The sequence below is a fragment of the Rutilus rutilus genome, assembly GCF_951802725.1.
Source record: "Rutilus rutilus genome assembly, chromosome: 10".
NCBI classification, from domain to species: Eukaryota; Metazoa; Chordata; class Actinopteri; order Cypriniformes; family Leuciscidae; genus Rutilus; species Rutilus rutilus.
The window spans coordinates 19322625-19349878 of record NC_140215.1 but is presented as its reverse complement, the minus strand read 5'-3'; the positions used below and the strand labels follow the sequence as shown (position 1 = coordinate 19349878).

General features: G+C 44.3%; 1 protein-coding gene across 1 annotated transcript in view; it reads right to left on the bottom strand.

Annotated features, from left to right (window-relative positions):
* The window catches only part of LOC311298257 (uncharacterized protein), a 68960-nt gene that overhangs the window by 12904 nt on the left and 28802 nt on the right, over positions 1–27254 (bottom strand). The window contains exons 34-63 of the mRNA XM_084421019.1: positions 26537–27133; positions 25449–26048; positions 24584–25183; positions 23800–24396; positions 22712–23311; positions 21847–22446; positions 21069–21668; positions 20285–20881; positions 19197–19796; positions 18334–18933; positions 17556–18155; positions 16772–17368; positions 15684–16283; positions 14820–15419; positions 14042–14641; positions 13258–13854; positions 12168–12767; positions 11304–11903; positions 10526–11125; positions 9742–10338; positions 8668–9267; positions 6851–7456; positions 3560–4171; positions 2797–3390; positions 2082–2696; positions 1159–1493; positions 948–1026; positions 570–715; positions 352–444; positions 184–237 (exon numbers count right to left, since the gene is read on the bottom strand). Coding sequence (XP_084277145.1) covers positions 184–237; positions 352–444; positions 570–715; positions 948–1026; positions 1159–1493; positions 2082–2696; positions 2797–3390; positions 3560–4171; positions 6851–7456; positions 8668–9267; positions 9742–10338; positions 10526–11125; positions 11304–11903; positions 12168–12767; positions 13258–13854; positions 14042–14641; positions 14820–15419; positions 15684–16283; positions 16772–17368; positions 17556–18155; positions 18334–18933; positions 19197–19796; positions 20285–20881; positions 21069–21668; positions 21847–22446; positions 22712–23311; positions 23800–24396; positions 24584–25183; positions 25449–26048; positions 26537–27133 — 15716 coding nt within the window. The remainder of the gene's footprint in view (positions 1–183; positions 238–351; positions 445–569; positions 716–947; positions 1027–1158; positions 1494–2081; positions 2697–2796; positions 3391–3559; positions 4172–6850; positions 7457–8667; positions 9268–9741; positions 10339–10525; positions 11126–11303; positions 11904–12167; positions 12768–13257; positions 13855–14041; positions 14642–14819; positions 15420–15683; positions 16284–16771; positions 17369–17555; positions 18156–18333; positions 18934–19196; positions 19797–20284; positions 20882–21068; positions 21669–21846; positions 22447–22711; positions 23312–23799; positions 24397–24583; positions 25184–25448; positions 26049–26536; positions 27134–27254) is intronic.

Below are 27254 nucleotides of genomic sequence, written 5' to 3'. Positions count from 1 at the left end.
ATTTATTAGTGCATGTTGGGAAAAAAGATTTAACTGTAGTGAGAAACTGGGCATTTAGAATCAAGTGAGAAGCTAGATCTAGAGCTAGGTACAAAAAATCTAAATCTAGATCTAAAGAGAGTAAAAAAATATGCCTTTAAAATCATTTTAGAAATTCATAGCTGTTAATGAATACATGCTCACCGGACCACCTTCATCACCAGGATGTCCACTGAAGCCCGGACCACCAGACTGACCCTATAGACAATCACACATGGAAACGTGGACATGAGTCATCACTGAGAAAAATTCTGAATTTGAAATTGTACTAGCCTGAAATATGTTGTTTCTTAAAAGAAAAATGTATTTGACCTTTGGTCCAGGAACACCAACAGCTCCTCTGTCCCCTCTCTGGCCATTACACTTGCATGGAACAGAACAGCATTCCCGCTCAGCAATGTTATCCTTAAAAAGAGAATTTATTTTTTCAACCATAATCATATTAGACAAACATATTTATCTCTTTTTGTCACTGAGGTAGGTAATCCCTTAGTTTGCTTATTTGACTGAGCAATGAGGACAGTTCTTACCAGTTCTTCTAGAAGCTCATAATCCAAGTCCATGAGGTTGACACGCAGAGGTCGTGTGTACCTGAAGCCACGGCCAAATTCCAAGAGAACTGCATCTTCAAATCGTGGCACTCTCTCCAGTGCAACAAGAATGAAACTACTAACACCTTAAAGAAAGAAAGAAAAGCAAAATTAAAATGTGTGTGGTAACATATTGTGAGATGTATAAATCATCAACAACAAAGGTTTCAAAAGTATCGGAGAATAAATAAATAAATAAACTGATACAACAATAATAAATAAAGAAACAGATTGTATTGTTACAACCAATATATATTTGATTGTGAATTAATGCAGTTCATAAGACATTTTCATATTTATAATCATGGTTACGCTTACCAGCTAAACGCATCAATTCAACTTGCTCTTTCAGAATGTTGTACTGGACATCTAATCCATCAGTTAAGTGTATCACAACCTTTATGAGTGTAAAAACACAATTAATTTAATTTATAGCACAGATATTTTTTTTTATAAATATACAGAGTTAATACATACAATATGGTTAGATTTTGAGGTTAAAGCTTTGCCCTGAAAGAAAATTATGTACCTTGATACTGTCTGAAGGCTGATTCTTCAATCTATCAGCATAAGCCTTGATTGTGGCACCATTCAGAACAAAAGGTCCACGATTTCGGAGGGCCTTGAAGGGCTCAAGAAGCTCTGTGTATCTGTTGGTGAAGTCCAGCTGCACAGGCTCTGAGGCAGAGTCCATCGCTAACATGCCAACTTGTACTGAGGGAACCTGGCCAGAAGTGCAGCTGATGGGCTGCATCTGGGTAATACGTTGGAGAATAGCAGACATCTTTGAATCTAATGATCTCTGAGCAGCAAAAATGTTCTGTGCAGCCACATCAAACCCCACAAGAACATCCAACTTGCATGCTGCCAGGGAGTAGAAAGAGATGGTGATTAATGACAATCAAGAGTAAACCGCTGTTCAAAACACTTAGGGCCAGATTTACTAACAGCTTGCGCAAGTGCGACCCCTCTTTTAGCGTTAAACAAAAAACTACTGTCAGGATTTACTAAAGACATACAGTGAAAAATTTGCACTGAAAAGGCGTGGACCGTGTTATTTTTTCGGCTGACCTTATTATGCATGTGTAAGAGTTTCCTTTTCAGACACAAAATTTATGGGAGGAGAGTATTTAAAGGAATTATGCAAGGTGATTTACTAATGTTAGTCAATTTACTGGTATTTGCACCATTATTTACCACCCAAAAAAGCATGTCCTAAACCAGATGCTAATTTGCACTGCTCTTGGTTGATTGCCTCAGTCATTATGGAAATTATCCGGATGCTTCTGTGTTCTTTAATTTGCATGTCACCAGTAGATCACTCGCAGAAATTTCCACTCCCATCTGTGTTTATTGGAATTGTGCTCTCACGCTAATTTGCCCTGTTTAGTAAATCTGGCCCTTAAACTGTACACTTAAACTTTCACTTGATAAAAACAACAACAAACAAACCTCTTGTAGCATCCTTTACTCCAGTGCACAGTCCTATTCCTTTCACCTCATCATCAAGTGTTTCCAAAATCTGCTCATTCAGCTCAGAGAGCCCTTGGAAGGTGCTGGCTCGGGCCACCGTAGTAGTTTCACTGCCCAAATTATTGAGCTCGTCCTCAATATCACCCACCCCAACAGCATAGATGCGCACCCCACTGGCCTTGAGACCTAATGCTGCTGTTTTGCTGTCATCCCTTGACCGTCCACCAGTGACTACCATTAGAATCTGTGGAATTCCCTCATCCTTCCGACTGCCTCTTTCTTTTACAAAATGTGTTTTCTGAACATGGCGAATGGCATTGCCTGTTTTAATTTCTCGACCTCCCTTGTACTCTGCTCGAGTTATAGCATTGATAATTTCATCCTTATTTTTGTAGGTGTTGAGGTAGAATACATCGGTCACATCAGTAGCATAATGTGCTAGACCAATCCGAATTGTGTCTCTCTCAGTAAAGAACAGGTCAATTAAATTGAGAATAAATTCCATGACCTCTTTGAAATTGTCCTTGCCAAGATTGATTGAGCCATCAACCAAAAAAACAATGTCAGCAGACTTGGCTGGTGGGAGTCCATCAGCTACGGGAAACCAGACAAAATAAAACATTTAGAGCCTATTATGATACATGCATCATGTACGGTATGTCTAAAATAACAGTTACAGTAATGCCCCACTTACGTGTCTCGCCAGTGGGAATTTCCTCTGCAATCGTTCCATTAAGTCTGGCTATAAACTTGCTCTGTATGTTTGGAAGATTTGGGAAAGTAGTCACCTGCAGAAAGTCATCAGAAGTGGTAGTAATCTGTGCCAGCTGTCTTGGGTCTGCATTTTCTGCACCAATTCCTATACAATTGACCCGAGCGCCTTTGAGAATTGGGCCATAATTAGATACGTCGGATGTTGACCTTCCACCAGTGAGCACAACCAAGTGCTGGGAAGCCTGTGATAGACGTACCCCAGCAGAAGGCTGGAGCTCATTTCGAATCACATACTTTATTGCCTCAGCTAGGTCAGCACCACGTCCACCCATGTGACGCAGTCTTTTGATTGCAGAGATGACAGATTGCTTGTTGTCGTGGGAGTTCAAAGAGAACTCAGTTTTAGGTCTTTCACCATACTGTACCAGAGCCACGCGAACTTGGTCAGGTTGTACATCAAGCTGATCAACCACTTTCAAGATAAAGTCACGAATGTGAGCAACACCGCTTTGTCCAACACTGTCAGTGCCATCAATGAGAAAGATGATGTCCTTTCTTCCAAAATTAAGAACGACTGATAAGAAACAAAAAAGAAAATAAACTAGTAAATGGACTGCATATTCTAAAAAAGTTATGTGCTTGTGTAAAAATAAACATGACATGAATAATTTAGGCATCAAATATTCTGATAGAGTTGATTAACCTGAAATAACTTTTTAATAAAACCAGAAAAAGTAGAATACCTTTTGGAATAGGGGGGGTAGCAATTTCATCTCTGGTCATGGTACTGACTTTGGTCAAAAGCTGTTGCTCCACACTTGGAAGTTGCTGGAAGTCCCTAATGGTGTATGTTAGTTCTGGACTAAAAGAAATTAATTTTAACTCCTCTGCATCCGCATTATGAGCTCCAACTGCTAAGGGAGCAACATGGCTTAACTTCAGTTGGTTAGCAGGACCAGATACGTCATCATTTGACTTTCCCCCGGTTACCAGGATGAGAAACTGGGGCACACCCTCTTCCACACGGCTTCCGGATGATCTTTGATAGATGTTCTTTGATACAAATTCCAGAGCTTGGCCAGTGTTAAGCTGATTGCCACCTTTGCTTCTCATTCTTCGTATTGCTTGACGAACTTCATCCTTGGTGGAGTAATCATTGAGGAGAAATTCCTTTTTGGGATCATCGCTGTACTGCACAACTGAGACCCTGACATTGTCGAGACCCACATCCAACTTCTCCACCACTCGCTGAACCATGTCTTTTATGGCAGGGAACTCAGTGCGCATCTTTGTTGTGCCATCAATAAGGAAAACAACATCCCTCTTATCTCCAGAAAGTACTGGAATTGTAGCCTCTATATTTTTCGAAATAAATAGAAATGTTTGTTTTTTAACATACAAATAAATATGACAATAACCATAGCTATAACAATAGTAAATTTATCTCAATAAATACACAAATGAAACTGACAGTCTGACCACACAGGATTCACACACACAGTAGCACAGATTTAATACCAAATCGAGTAGAACTCAACTTAGTTATACAGTTATACAGACTGTCAGGTATATTTAAATAGTTAACAATTTTGTCTTCTGGACTTTATAAATTTTGCCACTCTGAAGATGTTCTTCCCCTCTTCACAGTTTATGGGATGATGTAAATATCCATGCTTGGTCTATTTTGTACATTTAAATGTAAAAATGCTCTAGATTGGTACTTATATCAATTTTTTGTATGTCTTGTCATGTGCACTGTTTGTTTAAGAACTATAACTGTTTGTGCCATTTTAATTAATATAAGTCTTTGACTATTGTGGTAGGTCTGGCTGTTTCAGTATGTTACTCACACCATGATTGTTGTGTTTTTAAGATGCTGTGGCATGAAAGTCTTAAAAACAAAAACAAAAAGTTGATGGAGAAGCTGACCACACTTAGTGTAGCCTTAGCCTCACTCCACTGCATACTGCACATAACAGTGGAAAGTACTTTCTCGGTATAGCAAGTTTTAATCTAATTGGCAGGCTTTATACATTTCTAGCAGTAACAAAAGCACACAGTTTTTAAGCCTTTTTTCCTATGCAAATTATTAGTCAATCATAAAAGTAGTTGAAATCTTAAATGAAAGGCAGCACCAAAACTGAACATTTTATTAATATGGTCAGAGATAGGGTGGAAAATGTTCATGTATTACTAAATTACGACTGTTTGTAGTGCACAGAAACTGAGTGACTATATATCCTGAAGGAGTCGGATTTACAATCCCTCTTCTTGTATTATAAAATGAATTGGAAATCAAAGTTTTCTTGAAACCAATGTACAGTATTTATTCTAGTATTTATGTTGCGGGCAACGTCTGTATTTGTTATCTGAGAGGTGACCGAGGGTCTGACCCATGTTAGGAATGCAGTAACAGTACTTACTCCTTTAATATGGCTTCCAGAGAATAATTATGTATTTTGTTTTGTTTAGTCATGAAAGTCAATAACGCATTAAACGTATCTACTAATGCATATTTAGTATGTAGTATGTCATTTAATATATTGTTTGTATACTAGGGAAGCAAGGAACAACATATATATATATATATATATATATATATATATATATATAATAGGTTCTACACTAGCCTACCTATCAAGTCAATCCCTGAATATTGATTTAATTTCATTATAATTATCATCATTTTAACTAACCAGATCATACAATTTAATATTAATTTAGAATACAGAAAAAACACTTTAATTGTCTATATTGGCAATTGGTTTAATTTGCCCTATATTACTCTAAGGCTATACATGTCACAATCAGCTGCTGGGTCATAATAGTAGAACTAAATAACTCCACATGATTTTTCTCTGTCTCTGTCATTCACAGTTTAAATCAGTGCATTGACTGAGTGCTGTCTGTCACTGCACTTTAAAAGAAAAATCATGATTTGTTATTACAACTTTCAACAAATCATTTGTCAAATTAGCTTAGGTTCACAAATGTTTGAGTTTATGTTTCTTTCTTTGTATCAACTCAAATTTTTTGATTAAATAAGGTATGAATGAATCAGGTTAGGCTAATTTAAGTTAAACCAAGAAGTTTTTACAGTGTGATTGTGTCTTTAATAATTCCTGTGCATGATGTTAATACCATATCCAGAATAATACGTCTAAAGTGTTTCTTCACATTTCATGTGTGAAAGGGTATGAATGCAGCGAAAACTTTACAGTGGATGGGAAACTCGTATCTCGTAACTTGTATTGTATCGCTCCCATATCACATTATGTAAACAGCATTCATGACAAAGAGCTGCAGATGCAGATATCATGAAAAGCTATTGATAAACACACACATTGTCCTCTGCTTCTGACGCTGGCTCTGCACCCGTGCGCCACTACGGACTGAAAAACACGCTGAATAAATTTGACTAAAAGACGGGGAGGAGCTGAAGCCTGACGCCGTTTTCATATATGTTTAAAGGGTACTGAGACAATCACAAATTAATGTACAGATTACAGAGCTAATAACAATTTTTTAGGGGGGCGGAGTAGAAAAAGGACCTAGTGACGCCCACGGTACCTGTAACATGTGAGAAGTGCCGGTATGCAAGAAAAAGTTAGGATACGCTACAGCTTAAAATATAGAAGTGCGTACTGGCCCACTTTTAACACTGCTCTAACTCATTTTCTAAGGACCTTGGAAGTGTGGAGAACTTTGTCTTTAGTAAACTATCTGACAACTGATTTAACTTCAACTTTGACTCCTGATCTTCATTTAGCATATGCTGTTCCCAGCATAGAATGCTGGCGTTGTTAGCAATCTTCTTAACTGGTTAACCAGCAAGACTTCTATGTTCAACCAGCAGTAAGTGACAAAATATCTATATGACCAGCTTCATGAGCTTAGAAGTTTTACTGATCCACTATACTGAGTTACTGACCATCACTAACTATCAAAAACCAGGATGGGGCATGGAAATTCATGCTGGTCAGAGGTATTATCACATCAACTAGGAAAAACAATTATGAAATGATTGCAATTACCTGTAGGGTATACAGGGCGCAAAATGGCTAACTCCTCACTAGATAGCTCAGTCAGGGTGGTGATGAGTTTGTCCTGAATTGTATAAAGTCCAGGCAAGTCATCAACTGTGTAGGCAAATCTGGGGACATAGGAGGTCACTTGCAATTCATGAGGGGGCACATCTCTTGTTCCTATGCTAAGGGGGAAAGTTCCTGATTGTTTCATTGCAGTTGCAGATGGCCTTATATTGTCTGTTGCTTTTCCTCCTGAAACCACAACAACAAATTGTGGAACTCCCTCCTGTTTCCTTCCACCACGTCCAGACACCAGAACTTCACGTCCAACAAAATCAATGGCCCGACCAAGGTTGCGCTGTCTCCCCCCACGTTGTTGGAGTTCCTTGATGTCATTTAGGACACCTTCTTTGGTCCTATGTGAGTTGAGGTATATGTCTGCATATGGAGAATCTCCGTACTGCACCACGCCAACTCGGATCTTGTTCTCACCAACATTGAGGTTCTCCACAACTCTGCGCACGAACTCCTGGATAATTGGGAACTCTCTGCCAACACCTTCAGAGCCATCAATCACAAAGACAATGTCCTTTTTGGGTCCTTCTGACTCCACTAAAATTAAAAGAAAAAAGAAAACAATTAAATATAAAATAATGCTGATTGGTTGAAGGACAGTCTGTAAAATTGCAAACACCTAACTAAAACAAAAATATGAATATAATTACAACACTCGACACCCTTTGCACTTGATTATTGAACATGACTAATTGCACTTGATTCCAACATCTATTGGTAAGACATCATGTCAGCAAGTGAAGTTTGTTCTGTTCTTTACATGGGAATACCAGATGTGCAAGGTGTAATTTTCAACTGAATTTCTATAACTGAAATTGTTAAAATGAATTTGTGAAGATAATAAGATAGTATTTTCAAAAACAACAACAACAACAACAACAACAACAACAACAACAACAACAACAAAAATAACAACAACAACAACAACAACAACAAAAAACTAATATTTTGGACATTTTTGAATATTTTGGAAAGAAATGCTTGCAATTTTTTTTATAAAAATTGTCTCTTTGTTTTTAATGGGAAAAACACGCAGATTAAATAGAACATTAATTTTCACAAGTCACACTTCTGATGTAAATGTGAAAATAGCAATAAAACAATCTGACACCACCACAAAGATGATGGGGCATGCATACCATTTAGTATACCACATTTAATATAAACATTTTAATATAATTAATCTCTAAAAATTCAATTCAAAATAAAGATGTTTTCATTTATAACAGTAATGTTTTGGGAAAAATTAAACAAAGTGCACAATATGCAAAAGGAATAAAAGATATGAATAAAGAAATACATGTAAAATTTGCCATGAAACTCTCTATGCTAAGATGCTAACTGCTATGATGATGTTTGATGCTCTAAATGATTTTTAAAGTAAACTTCATGAATAACACTTTCACTAAGGTGGGCTCTGTGGAAGTCAATGTGCTGCAAGGTGGATGTTTGATGCTTCTTACTGAGTAAAAAGTAAAGGACTCATACCAAAGTATTTCTGACATTATGGTCCATAGATATAATGTGGGTCTCTGCATAAATAAAAGATTGCAAATTTTGCTGAACCAAAAAAAATAGTACATCTCTCTGCAACAAGCCACCAATCTTTAGGCAAAGTTCATGTTTTAAGCAAAACGGTAAAGGTTAATTCAAGCAAAAAAATGTACATACTGCTGGTGATACTTACCTTAGCAAGTACCATAAACATTGAAACGAAATAAAGCAAGCATGTTTTATCTTTTTCTTACCTATTACAGTAGAAGCGGTGGACATGCCCTCTAAAAGTACTGTGTTAATGTTGGTGAAAAGCTGCTGTTGGACACTGGGAAGGTCAGCAAAGTCACTCACTGAGAGTGCATAACTAGGCTTGTTGGAGATCTTCTGGAGTTCCCTGCTGTCTGAGCTCCTCGACCCTATCGCAAAGATAAGCACTCCCAGCTCTTTCAGGGATGAGGCTGGTGTGTCAACATTATCAAATGACTTTCCACCACTCAGCAGAATCAGTAACTGGGGCACACCTTCTACAAGTCTGCTTCCAGAGGAGGCAGTGAAGACATTGTCCCTCACGTACTGCAGAGCTGCCCCTGTGTTGAGGGGTCTCCCTCCTTTGTGCATCAGACCCCTGAGCGTGTCAAGCACGTCCTCCTTTCTTGAGTATGTGTTAAGATAGAAATGGGCCTCTGGATCTCTGCTGTACTGGACCACAGACACATGGTCTCCTTTCTCAGACACATTCAGTCTCTCCACCATCCTCTCAACAAAGTCACGCATTGCAGGGAAAGAGCTCCTTGTGCCATCTGAACCATCCAGCAGGAACACTACATCCCTCCTAGCCATCCTTCGCTCAGCTATGGGTAATGGAATGGAACACAAAGTCACGTGAGCCCTGGGTATCTGATATTGTCTGTGGGTGTGTGTGAGCTCTAGTCGGCAACTGCAAAAGGGAAAAAACGCTCCTATCCTTTCAGCTAGTTTACAGCCAGTCAAATGTTATTACTGTATTCTAAAATAGCATCTAATTTTGGTCAGAGTAAAACTGCCTAAACCTACTGAATGCGGCAAAATGAGGTCTATAATTTAAAGGATATTTTCATCAAAAGACAAAACCTGTGCCTAAAACTGACGAACGAGCGAATAAACAAACACATTAAAACTCAACACTGCTTAACACCCCAGAGAGTTCAAACCCATCGCTTGTTAGGCTAATTTCCCCCGCCTCTGCTAACATGCATCGCTAACATGAACCGTTTAGTGTCTACGGCACGCTTTGCAAGGAGAGCTCAGTGTGCTGTTTTCTAGAGACGTGTGATAATCTGTCTTACCCGCCACAGTAGGTGTCATCGGATTGACTTGTACAAGCACATTGTTGAGGGAGCTGATAAACTGCTGCTGGACACTGGGAAGGTCAGAGAATTCATTGATGGGCTGTGCAAAGGTAGGGTCATTGGCAATTCTCTGCACCTCTCTGATCGAATTTCTGGTGCCAATGCCAAAAATCAAGATTCCGCTCTCTTTTAGGGTGGAGGCAGGTGTATCTATGTTATCGCTTGACCGTCCTCCACTGAGGAGGATAAGAATCTGAGGGACACCCTCTTGCTTTCTACTCCCCACAGAGGCGGTGAAGACACTGTCCCTCACGTACTGGAGAGCTGCCCCCGTGTTGAGGGGTCTCCCTCCTCTATGCCTCAGACCTCTGACAGTGTTCAAGATCTCCCCTTTTGTTGCGTAGGTATTCAGATAGAAATTGACCTCAGCGTCTCTACTGTACTGCACCACAGAAACACGGTCTCTGTTTGCCTCTATGTTGAATTGCTCCACTACTCGTTGCACAAAATCACGCATTGCTGGGAATGTATTTCTAGTGCCATCTGAACCGTCCAGCAAAAACACTACGTCCTTTCTGGGTATGGCGTCATCAGCTAGGAAAAGAAATCAGCATCATTAACACCAAGTAATTTCAAAACATCTTAAAAATGTCACATTAATTCAACCACCTCATCGACTACCTAAGCTGCGGGTAATGGTCCCACTGCTCATTACTACTTAGGGAGATCAACAAAGCACAGCCTGTGAGCTAGCTGTCATAAAGTTCTGCCATGCACATACCAGTGAGAGTCGGTGAAGTTGGTGTGATGGGCATTGCAACAGCCTGGACAGAGGCCAGCAGCTGCTCTTGGACATTTGGGAGCTCACTGAAGTCGGACACGGACAGAGCATAATTGGGGTCGTATGAGATTCTCTGCAGTTCTCTGCTATCAGAGCCCCTCGATCCAATTCCAAAGGTCAAGACGCCAAGCTCTTTCAGAGAGGAGGCTGCTGCATCAACACTGTCGAATGACCTTCCCCCGCTAAGCAAGATCAGTATCTGCGGCACACCCTCCAACCGTCTGCTGCCGGAGGAGGCAGTAAATACATTGTCTCTGACGTACTGGAGAGCTGCCCCCGTGTAGAGGGGTCTACCTCCTTTGTGTCTCAGACCTCTGACACGGTCAAGAACCTCTTCCTTTGTCGTGTAGCTATTTAGATAGAAATGGACCTCGGCTTCTCTACTGTACTGCACCACAGAAACACGGTCCCTGTTTGCCTCTATGGTGTATTGCTCCACTACTCTCTGCACAAAATCACGCATAGCTGGGAAAGAATTCCTAGTGCCATCTGAACCGTCCAGCAGAAACACTATGTCCTTTCTGGGTGTGACGTAATCAGCTAGGAGGGGGAAAAACAGCATCATTAACACCAAGTAATGTGCATAACGTTCATAAACCTTCAGAATGACACATCGGTTCATCACCTCATTAACTCTCTGAGCTACGGTTAGAAAAAGTAGGGACATCATGAAGAAAAACAAGACACAGCGTATTGTAAAGTACTGCAACGCACGTACCGGTAACAGTCTGTGAAGTTGGAGTGATGGGAATTGAAACAGCCTTGACAGAGGCCAGCAGCTGCTCTTGGACATTTGGAAGCTCACTGAAGTCGGACACGGACAGAGCATAATTGGGGTCGTATGAAATTCTCTGCAATTCTCTGCTATCAGAGCCCCTCGATCCTATTCCAAAAGTCAAGATGCCAAGCTCTTTCAGAGAGGAGGCTGCTGCCTCAACACTGTCAAATGACCTTCCCCCGCTAAGCAAAACCAGTATCTGCGGCACACCCTCCACGCGTCTGCTGCCGGAGGAGGCAGTAAAGACATTGTCTATGACGTACTGGAGCGCTGCCCCCGTGTAAAGGGGTCTGCCTCCTTTGTGCCGCAGACCTCTGACACTGTCAAGAATTTTTTCCTTTGTCTTGAACGTGTTTAGATAGAAATGGGCCTCTGGGTCTCTGCTGTACTGGACCACAGAAACTTGATCTCTGTTCTCAGCTACTTCCAATTTCTCCACCATTCTTTGCACAAATTCTTTCATTGCTGGGAACCCATTCCTAGTGGCATCCGATCCATCCAGCAGGAAGACAACATCTCTCCTCTGTCTACGGCCCTCAGCTAAAAACAGACATATGCGTGGGTCAGGTGGGGGACATTGTAAGGAGAGAAGAAAAAAAAAAAACGCAATGCTTTACACACTTGGTGCTCGATCATGCTTTTTGTGTTTTCGATATTGCGTCACCTCTCGTAAAGTTTTACTCTTCAGGAAGAAATACATTTCCTTTGCAACTCATTAGAACTAGAGGAACAATATGGCACATTTCTCTACGAACATAATAAAAGGAGAGGAATTACAGGAAGCCGGTTTGGCTTTTTTCTTACCTATCGCCGTGGTGGTGATAGACGTTCCCTCTACAAAGACCGTGTTAATGTTGGTGAAAAGCTGCTGTTGGACACTGGGAAGGTCAGCAAAGTCACTCACTGAGAGTGCATAACTAGGCTCGTTGGAGATCTTCTGGAGTTCCCTGCTGTCTGAGCTCCTCGACCCTATCGCAAAGATAAGCACTCCCAGCTCTTTCAGGGATGAGGCTGGTGTGTCAACATTATCAAATGACTTTCCACCACTCAGCAGAATCAGTAACTGGGGCACACCTTCTACAAGTCTGCTTCCAGAGGAGGCAGTGAAGACATTGTCCCTCACGTACTGCAGAGCTGCCCCTGTGTTGAGGGGTCTCCCTCCTTTGTGCATCAGACCCCTGAGCGTGTCAAGCACGTCCTCCTTTCTTGAGTATGTGTTAAGATAGAAATGGGCCTCTGGATCTCTGCTGTACTGGACCACAGACACATGGTCTCCTTTCTCAGACACATTCAGTCTCTCCACCATCCTCTCAACAAAGTCACGCATTGCAGGGAAAGAGCTCCTTGTGCCATCTGAACCATCCAGCAGGAACACTACATCCCTCCTAGCCATCCTTCGCTCAGCTATGGGTAATGGAATGGAACACAAAGTCACGTGAGCCCTGGGTATCTGATATTGTCTGTGGGTGTGTGTGTGTGTGCTCTAGTCGGCAACTGCAAAAGGGAAAAAACGCTCCTATCCTTTCAGCTAGTTTACAGCCAATCTAACAGTCAAATGTTATTACTGTCTGCTAAAATAGCATCTAATTGTGGTCAGAGTAAAACTGCCTAAACCTACTGAATGCGGCAAAATGAGGTCTATAATTTAAAGGATATTTTCATCAAAAGACAAAAACTGTGCCTAAAACTGACGAACGAGCGAATAAACAAACAAACACATTAAAACTCAACACTGCTTAACACCCCAGAGAGTTCAAACCCATCGCTTGTTAGGCTAATTTCCCCCGCCTCTGCTAACATGCATCGCTAACATGAACCGTTTAGTGTCTACGGCACGCTTTGCAAGGAGAGCTCAGTGTGCTGTTTTCTAGAGACGTGTGATAATCTGTCTTACCCGCCACAGTAGGTGTCATCGGCTTGACTTGTACAAGCACATTGTTGAGGGAGCTGATAAACTGCTGCTGGACACTGGGAAGGTCAGAGAATTCATTGATGGGCTGTGCATAGGTAGGGTCGTTGGCAATTCTCTGCACCTCTCTGCTCGAATTTCTGGTGCCAATGCCAAAAATCAAGATTCCGCTCTCTTTTAGGGTGGAGGCAGGTGTATCTATGTTATCGCTTGACCGTCCTCCACTGAGGAGGATAAGAATCTGAGGGACACCCTCTTGCTTTCTACTCCCCGCAGAGGCGGTGAAGACACTGTCCCTCACGTACTGGAGAGCTGCCCCCGTGTTGAGGGGTCTCCCTCCTCTATGCCTCAGACCTCTGACAGTGTTCAGGATCTCCCCTTTTGTTGCGTAGGTATTCAGATAGAAATTGACCTCAGCGTCTCTACTGTACTGCACCACAGAAACACGGTCTCTGTTTGCCTCTATGTTGAATTGCTCCACTACTCGTTGCACAAAATCACGCATTGCTGGGAATGTATTTCTAGTGCCATCTGAACCGTCCAGCAAAAACACTACGTCCTTTCTGGGTATGGCGTCATCAGCTAGGAAAAGAAATCAGCATCATTAACACCAAGTAATTTCAAAACATCTTAAAAATGTCACATTAATTCAACCACCTCATCGACTACCTAAGCTGCGGGTAATGGTCCCACTGCTCATTACTACTTAGGGAGATCAACAAAGCACAGCCTGTGAGCTAGCTGTCATAAAGTTCTGCCATGCACATACCAGTGAGAGTCGGTGAAGTTGGTGTGATGGGCATTGCAACAGCCTGGACAGAGGCCAGCAGCTGCTCTTGGACATTTGGGAGCTCACTGAAGTCGGACACGGACAGAGCATAATTGGGGTCGTATGAGATTCTCTGCAGTTCTCTGCTATCAGAGCCCCTCGATCCAATTCCAAAGGTCAAGACGCCAAGCTCTTTCAGAGAGGAGGCTGCTGCATCAACACTGTCGAATGACCTTCCCCCGCTAAGCAAGATCAGTATCTGCGGCACACCCTCCAACCGTCTGCTGCCGGAGGAGGCAGTAAATACATTGTCTCTGATGTACTGGAGAGCTGCCCCCGTGTAGAGGGGTCTACCTCCTTTGTGTCTCAGACCTCTGACACGGTCAAGAACCTCTTCCTTTGTCGTGTAGCTATTTAGATAGAAATGGACCTCGGCTTCTCTACTGTACTGCACCACAGAAACACGGTCCCTGTTTGCCTCTATGGTGTATTGCTCCACTACTCTCTGCACAAAATCACGCATAGCTGGGAAAGAATTCCTAGTGCCATCTGAACCGTCCAGCAGAAACACTATGTCCTTTCTGGGTGTGACGTAATCAGCTAGGAGGGGGAAAAACAGCATCATTAACACCAAGTAATGTGCATAACGTTCATAAACCTTCAGAATGACACATCGGTTCATCACCTCATTAACTCTCTGAGCTACGGTTAGAAAAAGTAGGGACATCATGAAGAAAAACAAGACACAGCGTATTGTAAAGTACTGCAACGCACGTACCGGTAACAGTCTGTGAAGTTGGAGTGATGGGAATTGAAACAGCCTTGACAGAGGCCAGCAGCTGCTCTTGGACATTTGGAAGCTCACTGAAGTCGGACACGGACAGAGCATAATTGGGGTCGTATGAAATTCTCTGCAATTCTCTGCTATCAGAGCCCCTCGATCCTATTCCAAAAGTCAAGATGCCAAGCTCTTTCAGAGAGGAGGCTGCTGCCTCAACACTGTCAAATGACCTTCCCCCGCTAAGCAAAACCAGTATCTGCGGCACACCCTCCACGCGTCTGCTGCCGGAGGAGGCAGTAAAGACATTGTCTATGACGTACTGGAGCGCTGTCCCCGTGTAAAGGGGTCTGCCTCCTTTGTGCCGCAGACCTCTGACACTGTCAAGAATTTTTTCCTTTGTCTTGAACGTGTTTAGATAGAAATGGGCCTCTGGGTCTCTGCTGTACTGGACCACAGAAACTTGATCTCTGTTCTCAGCTACTTCCAATTTCTCCACCATTCTTTGCACAAATTCTTTCATTGCTGGGAACCCATTCCTAGTGGCATCCGATCCATCCAGCAGGAAGACAACATCTCTCCTCTGTCTACGGCCCTCAGCTAAAAACAGACATATGCGTGGGTCAGGTGGGGGACATTGTAAGGAGAGAAGAAAAAAAAAAAACGCAATGCTTTACACACTTGGTGCTCGATCATGCTTTTTGTGTTTTCGATATTGCGTCACCTCTCGTAAAGTTTTACTCTTCAGGAAGAAATACATTTCCTTTGCAACTCATTAGAACTAGAGGAACAATATGGCACATTTCTCTACGAACATAATAAAAGGAGAGGAATTACAGGAAGCCGGTTTGGCTTTTTTCTTACCTATCGCAGTGGTGGTGATAGACGTTCCCTCTACAAAGACCGTGTTAATGTTGGTGAAAAGCTGCTGTTGGACACTGGGAAGGTCAGCAAAGTCACTCACTGAGAGTGCATAACTAGGCTCGTTGGAGATCTTCTGGAGTTCCCTGCTGTCTGAGCTCCTCGACCCTATCGCAAAGATAAGCACTCCCAGCTCTTTCAGGGATGAGGCTGGTGTGTCAACATTATCAAATGACTTTCCACCACTCAGCAGAATCAGTAACTGGGGCACACCTTCTACAAGTCTGCTTCCAGAGGAGGCAGTGAAGACATTGTCCCTCACGTACTGCAGAGCTGCCCCTGTGTTGAGGGGTCTCCCTCCTTTGTGCATCAGACCCCTGAGCGTGTCAAGCACGTCCTCCTTTCTTGAGTATGTGTTAAGATAGAAATGGGCCTCTGGATCTCTGCTGTACTGGACCACAGACACATGGTCTCCTTTCTCAGACACATTCAGTCTCTCCACCATCCTCTCAACAAAGTCACGCATTGCAGGAAAAGAGCTCCTTGTGCCATCTGAACCATCCAGCAGGAACACTACATCCCTCCTAGCCATCCTTCGCTCAGCTATGGGTAATGGAATGGAACACAAAGTCACGTGAGCCCTGGGTATCTGATATTTTCTGTGGGTGTATGTGTGTGCTCTAGTCGGCAACTGCAAAAGGGAAAAAACGCTCCTGTCCTTTCAGCTAGTTTACAGCCAATCTAACAGTCAAATGTTATTACTGTCTGCTAAAATAGCATCTAATTGTGGTCAGAGTAAAACTGCCTAAACCTACTGAATGCGGCAAAATGAGGTCTATAATTTAAAGGATATTTTCATCAAAAGACAAAAACTGTGCCTAAAACTGACGAACGAGCGAATAAACAAACAAACACATTAAAACTCAACACTGCTTAACACCCCAGAGAGTTCAAACCCATCGCTTGTTAGGCTAATTTCCCCCGCCTCTGCTAACATGCATCGCTAACATGAACCGTTTAGTGTCTACGGCACGCTTTGCAAGGAGAGCTCAGTGTGCTGTTTTCTAGAGACGTGTGATAATCTGTCTTACCCGCCACAGTAGGTGTCATCGGCTTGACTTGTACAAGCACATTGTTGAGGGAGCTGATAAACTGCTGCTGGACACTGGGAAGGTCAGAGAATTCATTGATGGGCTGTGCATAGGTAGGGTCGTTGGCAATTCTCTGCACCTCTCTGCTCGAATTTCTGGTGCCAATGCCAAAAATCAAGATTCCGCTCTCTTTTAGGGTGGAGGCAGGTGTATCTATGTTATCGCTTGACCGTCCTCCACTGAGGAGGATAAGAATCTGAGGGACACCCTCTTGCTTTCTACTCCCCGCAGAGGCGGTGAAGACACTGTCCCTCACGTACTGGAGAGCTGCCCCCGTGTTGAGGGGTCTCCCTCCTCTATGCCTCAGACCTCTGACAGTGTTCAGGATCTCCCCTTTTGTTGCGTAGGTATTCAGATAGAAATTGACCTCAGCGTCTCTACTGTACTGCACCACAGAAACACGGTCTCTGTTTGCCTCTATGTTGAATTGCTCCACTACTCGTTGCACAAAATCACGCATTGCTGGGAATGTATTTCTAGTGCCATCTGAACCGTCCAGCAAAAACACTACGTCCTTTCTGGGTATGGCGTCATCAGCTAGGAAAAGAAATCAGCATCATTAACACCAAGTAATTTCAAAACATCTTAAAAATGTCACATTAATTCAACCACCTCATCGACTACCTAAGCTGCGGGTAATGGTCCCACTGCTCATTACTACTTAGGGAGATCAACAAAGCACAGCCTGTGAGCTAGCTGTCATAAAGTTCTGCCATGCACATACCAGTGAGAGTCGGTGAAGTTGGTGTGATGGGCATTGCAACAGCCTGGACAGAGGCCAGCAGCTGCTCTTGGACATTTGGGAGCTCACTGAAGTCGGACACGGACAGAGCATAATTGGGGTCGTATGAGATTCTCTGCAGTTCTCTGCTATCAGAGCCCCTCGATCCAATTCCAAAGGTCAAGACGCCAAGCTCTTTCAGAGAGGAGGCTGCTGCATCAACACTGTCGAATGACCTTCCCCCGCTAAGCAAGATCAGTATCTGCGGCACACCCTCCAACCGTCTGCTGCCGGAGGAGGCAGTAAATACATTGTCTCTGATGTACTGGAGAGCTGCCCCCGTGTAGAGGGGTCTACCTCCTTTGTGTCTCAGACCTCTGACACGGTCAAGAACCTCTTCCTTTGTCGTGTAGCTATTTAGATAGAAATGGACCTCGGCTTCTCTACTGTACTGCACCACAGAAACACGGTCCCTGTTTGCCTCTATGGTGTATTGCTCCACTACTCTCTGCACAAAATCACGCATAGCTGGGAAAGAATTCCTAGTGCCATCTGAACCGTCCAGCAGAAACACTATGTCCTTTCTGGGTGTGACGTAATCAGCTAGGAGGGGGAAAAACAGCATCATTAACACCAAGTAATGTGCATAACGTTCATAAACCTTCAGAATGACACATCGGTTCATCACCTCATTAACTCTCTGAGCTACGGTTAGAAAAAGTAGGGACATCATGAAGAAAAACAAGACACAGCGTATTGTAAAGTACTGCAACGCACGTACCGGTAACAGTCTGTGAAGTTGGAGTGATGGGAATTGAAACAGCCTTGACAGAGGCCAGCAGCTGCTCTTGGACATTTGGAAGCTCACTGAAGTCGGACACGGACAGAGCATAATTGGGGTCGTATGAAATTCTCTGCAATTCTCTGCTATCAGAGCCCCTCGATCCTATTCCAAAAGTCAAGATGCCAAGCTCTTTCAGAGAGGAGGCTGCTGCCTCAACACTGTCAAATGACCTTCCCCCGCTAAGCAAAACCAGTATCTGCGGCACACCCTCCACGCGTCTGCTGCCGGAGGAGGCAGTAAAGACATTGTCTATGACGTACTGGAGCGCTGTCCCCGTGTAAAGGGGTCTGCCTCCTTTGTGCCGCAGACCTCTGACACTGTCAAGAATTTTTTCCTTTGTCTTGAACGTGTTTAGATAGAAATGGGCCTCTGGGTCTCTGCTGTACTGGACCACAGAAACTTGATCTCTGTTCTCAGCTACTTCCAATTTCTCCACCATTCTTTGCACAAATTCTTTCATTGCTGGGAACCCATTCCTAGTGGCATCCGATCCATCCAGCAGGAAGACAACATCTCTCCTCTGTCTACGGCCCTCAGCTAAAAACAGACATATGCGTGGGTCAGGTGGGGGACATTGTAAGGAGAGAAGAAAAAAAAAAACGCAATGCTTTACACACTTGGTGCTCGATCATGCTTTTTGTGTTTTCGATATTGCGTCACCTCTCGTAAAGTTTTACTCTTCAGGAAGAAATACATTTCCTTTGCAACTCATTAGAACTAGAGGAACAATATGGCACATTTCTCTACGAACATAATAAAAGGAGAGGAATTACAGGAAGCCGGTTTGGCTTTTTTCTTACCTATCGCAGTGGTGGTGATAGACGTTCCCTCTACAAAGACCGTGTTAATGTTGGTGAAAAGCTGCTGTTGGACACTGGGAAGGTCAGCAAAGTCACTCACTGAGAGTGCATAACTAGGCTCGTTGGAGATCTTCTGGAGTTCCCTGCTGTCTGAGCTCCTCGACCCTATCGCAAAGATAAGCACTCCCAGCTCTTTCAGGGATGAGGCTGGTGTGTCAACATTATCAAATGACTTTCCACCACTCAGCAGAATCAGTAACTGGGGCACACCTTCTACAAGTCTGCTTCCAGAGGAGGCAGTGAAGACATTGTCCCTCACGTACTGCAGAGCTGCCCCTGTGTTGAGGGGTCTCCCTCCTTTGTGCATCAGACCCCTGAGCGTGTCAAGCACGTCCTCCTTTCTTGAGTATGTGTTAAGATAGAAATGGGCCTCTGGATCTCTGCTGTACTGGACCACAGACACATGGTCTCCTTTCTCAGACACATTCAGTCTCTCCACCATCCTCTCAACAAAGTCACGCATTGCAGGAAAAGAGCTCCTTGTGCCATCTGAACCATCCAGCAGGAACACTACATCCCTCCTAGCCATCCTTCGCTCAGCTATGGGTAATGGAATGGAACACAAAGTCACGTGAGCCCTGGGTATCTGATATTTTCTGTGGGTGTATGTGTGTGCTCTAGTCGGCAACTGCAAAAGGGAAAAAACGCTCCTGTCCTTTCAGCTAGTTTACAGCCAATCTAACAGTCAAATGTTATTACTGTCTGCTAAAATAGCATCTAATTGTGGTCAGAGTAAAACTGCCTAAACCTACTGAATGCGGCAAAATGAGGTCTATAATTTAAAGGATATTTTCATCAAAAGACAAAAACTGTGCCTAAAACTGACGAACGAGCGAATAAACAAACAAACACATTAAAACTCAACACTGCTTAACACCCCAGAGAGTTCAAACCCATCGCTTGTTAGGCTAATTTCCCCCGCCTCTGCTAACATGCATCGCTAACATGAACCGTTTAGTGTCTACGGCACGCTTTGCAAGGAGAGCTCAGTGTGCTGTTTTCTAGAGACGTGTGATAATCTGTCTTACCCGCCACAGTAGGTGTCATCGGCTTGACTTGTACAAGCACATTGTTGAGGGAGCTGATAAACTGCTGCTGGACACTGGGAAGGTCAGAGAATTCATTGATGGGCTGTGCATAGGTAGGATCGTTGGCAATTCTCTGCACCTCTCTGCTCGAATTTCTGGTGCCAATGCCAAAAATCAAGATTCCGCTCTCTTTTAGGGTGGAGGCAGGTGTATCTATGTTATCGCTTGACCGTCCTCCACTGAGGAGGATAAGAATCTGAGGGACACCCTCTTGCTTTCTACTCCCCGCAGAGGCGGTGAAGACACTGTCCCTCACGTACTGGAGAGCTGCCCCCGTGTTGAGGGGTCTCCCTCCTCTATGCCTCAGACCTCTGACAGTGTTCAGGATCTCCCCTTTTGTTGCGTAGGTATTCAGATAGAAATTGACCTCAGCGTCTCTACTGTACTGCACCACAGAAACACGGTCTCTGTTTGCCTCTATGTTGAATTGCTCCACTACTCGTTGCACAAAATCACGCATTGCTGGGAATGTATTTCTAGTGCCATCTGAACCGTCCAGCAAAAACACTACGTCCTTTCTGGGTATGGCGTCATCAGCTAGGAAAAGAAATCAGCATCATTAACACCAAGTAATTTCAAAACATCTTAAAAATGTCACATTAATTCAACCACCTCATCGACTACCTAAGCTGCGGGTAATGGTCCCACTGCTCATTACTACTTAGGGAGATCAACGAAGCACAGCCTGTGAGCTAGCTGTCATAAAGTTCTGCCATGCACATACCAGTGAGAGTCGGTGAAGTTGGTGTGATGGGCATTGCAACAGCCTGGACAGAGGCCAGCAGCTGCTCTTGGACATTTGGGAGCTCACTGAAGTCGGACACGGACAGAGCATAATTGGGGTCGTATGAGATTCTCTGCAGTTCTCTGCTATCAGAGCCCCTCGATCCAATTCCAAAGGTCAAGACGCCAAGCTCTTTCAGAGAGGAGGCTGCTGCATCAACACTGTCGAATGACCTTCCCCCGCTAAGCAAGATCAGTATCTGCGGCACACCCTCCAACCGTCTGCTGCCGGAGGAGGCAGTAAATACATTGTCTCTGACGTACTGGAGAGCTGCCCCCGTGTAGAGGGGTCTACCTCCTTTGTGTCTCAGACCTCTGACACGGTCAAGAACCTCTTCCTTTGTCGTGTAGCTATTTAGATAGAAATGGACCTCGGCTTCTCTACTGTACTGCACCACAGAAACACGGTCCCTGTTTGCCTCTATGGTGTATTGCTCCACTACTCTCTGCACAAAATCACGCATAGCTGGGAAAGAATTCCTAGTGCCATCTGAACCGTCCAGCAGAAACACTATGTCCTTTCTGGGTGTGACGTAATCAGCTAGGAGGGGGAAAAACAGCATCATTAACACCAAGTAATGTGCATAACGTTCATAAACCTTCAGAATGACACATCGGTTCATCACCTCATTAACTCTCTGAGCTACGGTTAGAAAAAGTAGGGACATCATGAAGAAAAACAAGACACAGCGTATTGTAAAGTACTGCAACGCACGTACCGGTAACAGTCTGTGAAGTTGGAGTGATGGGAATTGAAACAGCCTTGACAGAGGCCAGCAGCTGCTCTTGGACATTTGGAAGCTCACTGAAGTCGGACACGGACAGAGCATAATTGGGGTCGTATGAAATTCTCTGCAATTCTCTGCTATCAGAGCCCCTCGATCCTATTCCAAAAGTCAAGATGCCAAGCTCTTTCAGAGAGGAGGCTGCTGCCTCAACACTGTCAAATGACCTTCCCCCGCTAAGCAAAACCAATATCTGCGGCACACCCTCCACGCGTCTGCTGCCGGAGGAGGCAGTAAAGACATTGTCTATGACGTACTGGAGCGCTGCCCCCGTGTAAAGGGGTCTGCCTCCTTTGTGCCGCAGACCTCTGACACTGTCAAGAATTTTTTCCTTTGTCTTGAACGTGTTTAGATAGAAATGGGCCTCTGGGTCTCTGCTGTACTGGACCACAGAAACTTGATCTCTGTTCTCAGCTACTTCCAATTTCTCCACCATTCTCTGCACAAATTCTTTCATTGCTGGGAACCCATTCCTAGTGGCATCCGATCCATCCAGCAGGAAGACAACATCTCTCCTCTGTCTACGGCCCTCAGCTAAAAACAGACATATGCGTGGGTCAGGTGGGGGACATTGTAAGGAGAGAAGAAAAAAAAAAAAACGCAATGCTTTACACACTTGGTGCTCGATCATGCTTTTTGTGTTTTCGATATCGCGTCACCTCTCGTAAAGTTTTACTCTTCAGGAAGAAATACATTTCCTTTGCAACTCATTAGAACTAGAGGAACAATATGGCACATTTCTCTACGAACATAATAAAAGGAGAGGAATTACAGGAAGCCGGTTTGGCTTTTTTCTTACCTATCGCCGTGGTGGTGATAGACGTTCCCTCTACAAAGACCGTGTTAATGTTGGTGAAAAGCTGCTGTTGGACACTGGGAAGGTCAGCAAAGTCACTCACTGAGAGTGCATAACTAGGCTCGTTGGAGATCTTCTGGAGTTCCCTGCTGTCTGAGCTCCTCGACCCTATCGCAAAGATAAGCACTCCCAGCTCTTTCAGGGATGAGGCTGGTGTGTCAACATTATCAAATGACTTTCCACCACTCAGCAGAATCAGTAACTGGGGCACACCTTCTACAAGTCTGCTTCCAGAGGAGGCAGTGAAGACATTGTCCCTCACGTACTGCAGAGCTGCCCCTGTGTTGAGGGGTCTCCCTCCTTTGTGCATCAGACCCCTGAGCGTGTCAAGCACGTCCTCCTTTCTTGAGTATGTGTTAAGATAGAAATGGGCCTCTGGATCTCTGCTGTACTGGACCACAGACACATGGTCTCCTTTCTCAGACACATTCAGTCTCTCCACCATCCTCTCAACAAAGTCACGCATTGCAGGAAAAGAGCTCCTTGTGCCATCTGAACCATCCAGCAGGAACACTACATCTCTCCTAGCCATCCTTCGCTCAGCTATGGGTAATGGAATGGAACACAAAGTCACGTGAGCCCTGGGTATCTGATATTTTCTGTGGGTGTATGTGTGTGCTCTAGTCGGCAACTGCAAAAGGGAAAAAACGCTCCTGTCCTTTCAGCTAGTTTACAGCCAATCTAACAGTCAAATGTTATTACTGTCTGCTAAAATAGCATCTAATTGTGGTCAGAGTAAAACTGCCTAAACCTACTGAATGCGGCAAAATGAGGTCTATAATTTAAAGGATATTTTCATCAAAAGACAAAAACTGTGCCTAAAACTGACGAACGAGCGAATAAACAAACAAACACATTAAAACTCAACACTGCTTAACACCCCAGAGAGTTCAAACCCATCGCTTGTTAGGCTAATTTCCCCCGCCTCTGCTAACATGCATCGCTAACATGAACCGTTTAGTGTCTACGGCACGCTTTGCAAGGAGAGCTCAGTGTGCTGTTTTCTAGAGACGTGTGATAATCTGTCTTACCCGCCACAGTAGGTGTCATCGGCTTGACTTGTACAAGCACATTGTTGAGGGAGCTGATAAACTGCTGCTGGACACTGGGAAGGTCAGAGAATTCATTGATGGGCTGTGCATAGGTAGGGTCGTTGGCAATTCTCTGCACCTCTCTGCTCGAATTTCTGGTGCCAATGCCAAAAATCAAGATTCCGCTCTCTTTTAGGGTGGAGGCAGGTGTATCTATGTTATCGCTTGACCGTCCTCCACTGAGGAGGATAAGAATCTGAGGGACACCCTCTTGCTTTCTACTCCCCGCAGAGGCGGTGAAGACACTGTCCCTCACGTACTGGAGAGCTGCCCCCGTGTTGAGGGGTCTCCCTCCTCTATGCCTCAGACCTCTGACAGTGTTCAGGATCTCCCCTTTTGTTGCGTAGGTATTCAGATAGAAATTGACCTCAGCGTCTCTACTGTACTGCACCACAGAAACACGGTCTCTGTTTGCCTCTATGTTGAATTGCTCCACTACTCGTTGCACAAAATCACGCATTGCTGGGAATGTATTTCTAGTGCCATCTGAACCGTCCAGCAAAAACACTACGTCCTTTCTGGGTATGGCGTCATCAGCTAGGAAAAGAAATCAGCATCATTAACACCAAGTAATTTCAAAACATCTTAAAAATGTCACATTAATTCAACCACCTCATCGACTACCTAAGCTGCGGGTAATGGTCCCACTGCTCATTACTACTTAGGGAGATCAACAAAGCACAGCCTGTGAGCTAGCTGTCATAAAGTTCTGCCATGCACATACCAGTGAGAGTCGGTGAAGTTGGTGTGATGGGCATTGCAACAGCCTGGACAGAGGCCAGCAGCTGCTCTTGGACATTTGGGAGCTCACTGAAGTCGGACACGGACAGAGCATAATTGGGGTCGTATGAGATTCTCTGCAGTTCTCTGCTATCAGAGCCCCTCGATCCAATTCCAAAGGTCAAGACGCCAAGCTCTTTCAGAGAGGAGGCTGCTGCATCAACACTGTCGAATGACCTTCCCCCGCTAAGCAAGATCAGTATCTGCGGCACACCCTCCAACCGTCTGCTGCCGGAGGAGGCAGTAAATACATTGTCTCTGACGTACTGGAGAGCTGCCCCCGTGTAGAGGGGTCTACCTCCTTTGTGTCTCAGACCTCTGACACGGTCAAGAACCTCTTCCTTTGTCGTGTAGCTATTTAGATAGAAATGGACCTCGGCTTCTCTACTGTACTGCACCACAGAAACTTGATCTCTGTTCTCAGCTACTTCCAATTTCTCCACCATTCTTTGCACAAATTCTTTCATTGCTGGGAACCCATTCCTAGTGGCATCCGATCCATCCAGCAGGAAGACAACATCTCTCCTCTGTCTACGGCCCTCAGCTAAAAACAGACATATGCGTGGGTCAGGTGGGGGACATTGTAAGGAGAGAAGAAAAAAAAAAAAACGCAATGCTTTACACACTTGGTGCTCGATCATGCTTTTTGTGTTTTCGATATTGCGTCACCTCTCGTAAAGTTTTACTCTTCAGGAAGAAATACATTTCCTTTGCAACTCATTAGAACTAGAGGAACAATATGGCACATTTCTCTACGAACATAATAAAAGGAGAGGAATTACAGGAAGCCGGTTTGGCTTTTTTCTTACCTATCGCCGTGGTGGTGATAGACGTTCCCTCTACAAAGACCGTGTTAATGTTGGTGAAAAGCTGCTGTTGGACACTGGGAAGGTCAGCAAAGTCACTCACTGAGAGTGCATAACTAGGCTCGTTGGAGATCTTCTGGAGTTCCCTGCTGTCTGAGCTCCTCGACCCTATCGCAAAGATAAGCACTCCCAGCTCTTTCAGGGATGAGGCTGGTGTGTCAACATTATCAAATGACTTTCCACCACTCAGCAGAATCAGTAACTGGGGCACACCTTCTACAAGTCTGCTTCCAGAGGAGGCAGTGAAGACATTGTCCCTCACGTACTGCAGAGCTGCCCCTGTGTTGAGGGGTCTCCCTCCTTTGTGCATCAGACCCCTGAGCGTGTCAAGCACGTCCTCCTTTCTTGAGTATGTGTTAAGATAGAAATGGGCCTCTGGATCTCTGCTGTACTGGACCACAGACACATGGTCTCCTTTCTCAGACACATTCAGTCTCTCCACCATCCTCTCAACAAAGTCACGCATTGCAGGAAAAGAGCTCCTTGTGCCATCTGAACCATCCAGCAGGAACACTACATCTCTCCTAGCCATCCTTCGCTCAGCTATGGGTAATGGAATGGAACACAAAGTCACGTGAGCCCTGGGTATCTGATATTTTCTGTGGGTGTATGTGTGTGCTCTAGTCGGCAACTGCAAAAGGGAAAAAACGCTCCTGTCCTTTCAGCTAGTTTACAGCCAATCTAACAGTCAAATGTTATTACTGTCTGCTAAAATAGCATCTAATTGTGGTCAGAGTAAAACTGCCTAAACCTACTGAATGCGGCAAAATGAGGTCTATAATTTAAAGGATATTTTCATCAAAAGACAAAAACTGTGCCTAAAACTGACGAACGAGCGAATAAACAAACAAACACATTAAAACTCAACACTGCTTAACACCCCAGAGAGTTCAAACCCATCGCTTGTTAGGCTAATTTCCCCCGCCTCTGCTAACATGCATCGCTAACATGAACCGTTTAGTGTCTACGGCACGCTTTGCAAGGAGAGCTCAGTGTGCTGTTTTCTAGAGACGTGTGATAATCTGTCTTACCCGCCACAGTAGGTGTCATCGGCTTGACTTGTACAAGCACATTGTTGAGGGAGCTGATAAACTGCTGCTGGACACTGGGAAGGTCAGAGAATTCATTGATGGGCTGTGCATAGGTAGGGTCGTTGGCAATTCTCTGCACCTCTCTGCTCGAATTTCTGGTGCCAATGCCAAAAATCAAGATTCCGCTCTCTTTTAGGGTGGAGGCAGGTGTATCTATGTTATCGCTTGACCGTCCTCCACTGAGGAGGATAAGAATCTGAGGGACACCCTCTTGCTTTCTACTCCCCGCAGAGGCGGTGAAGACACTGTCCCTCACGTACTGGAGAGCTGCCCCCGTGTTGAGGGGTCTCCCTCCTCTATGCCTCAGACCTCTGACAGTGTTCAGGATCTCCCCTTTTGTTGCGTAGGTATTCAGATAGAAATTGACCTCAGCGTCTCTACTGTACTGCACCACAGAAACACGGTCTCTGTTTGCCTCTATGTTGAATTGCTCCACTACTCGTTGCACAAAATCACGCATTGCTGGGAATGTATTTCTAGTGCCATCTGAACCGTCCAGCAAAAACACTACGTCCTTTCTGGGTATGGCGTCATCAGCTAGGAAAAGAAATCAGCATCATTAACACCAAGTAATTTCAAAACATCTTAAAAATGTCACATTAATTCAACCACCTCATCGACTACCTAAGCTGCGGGTAATGGTCCCACTGCTCATTAC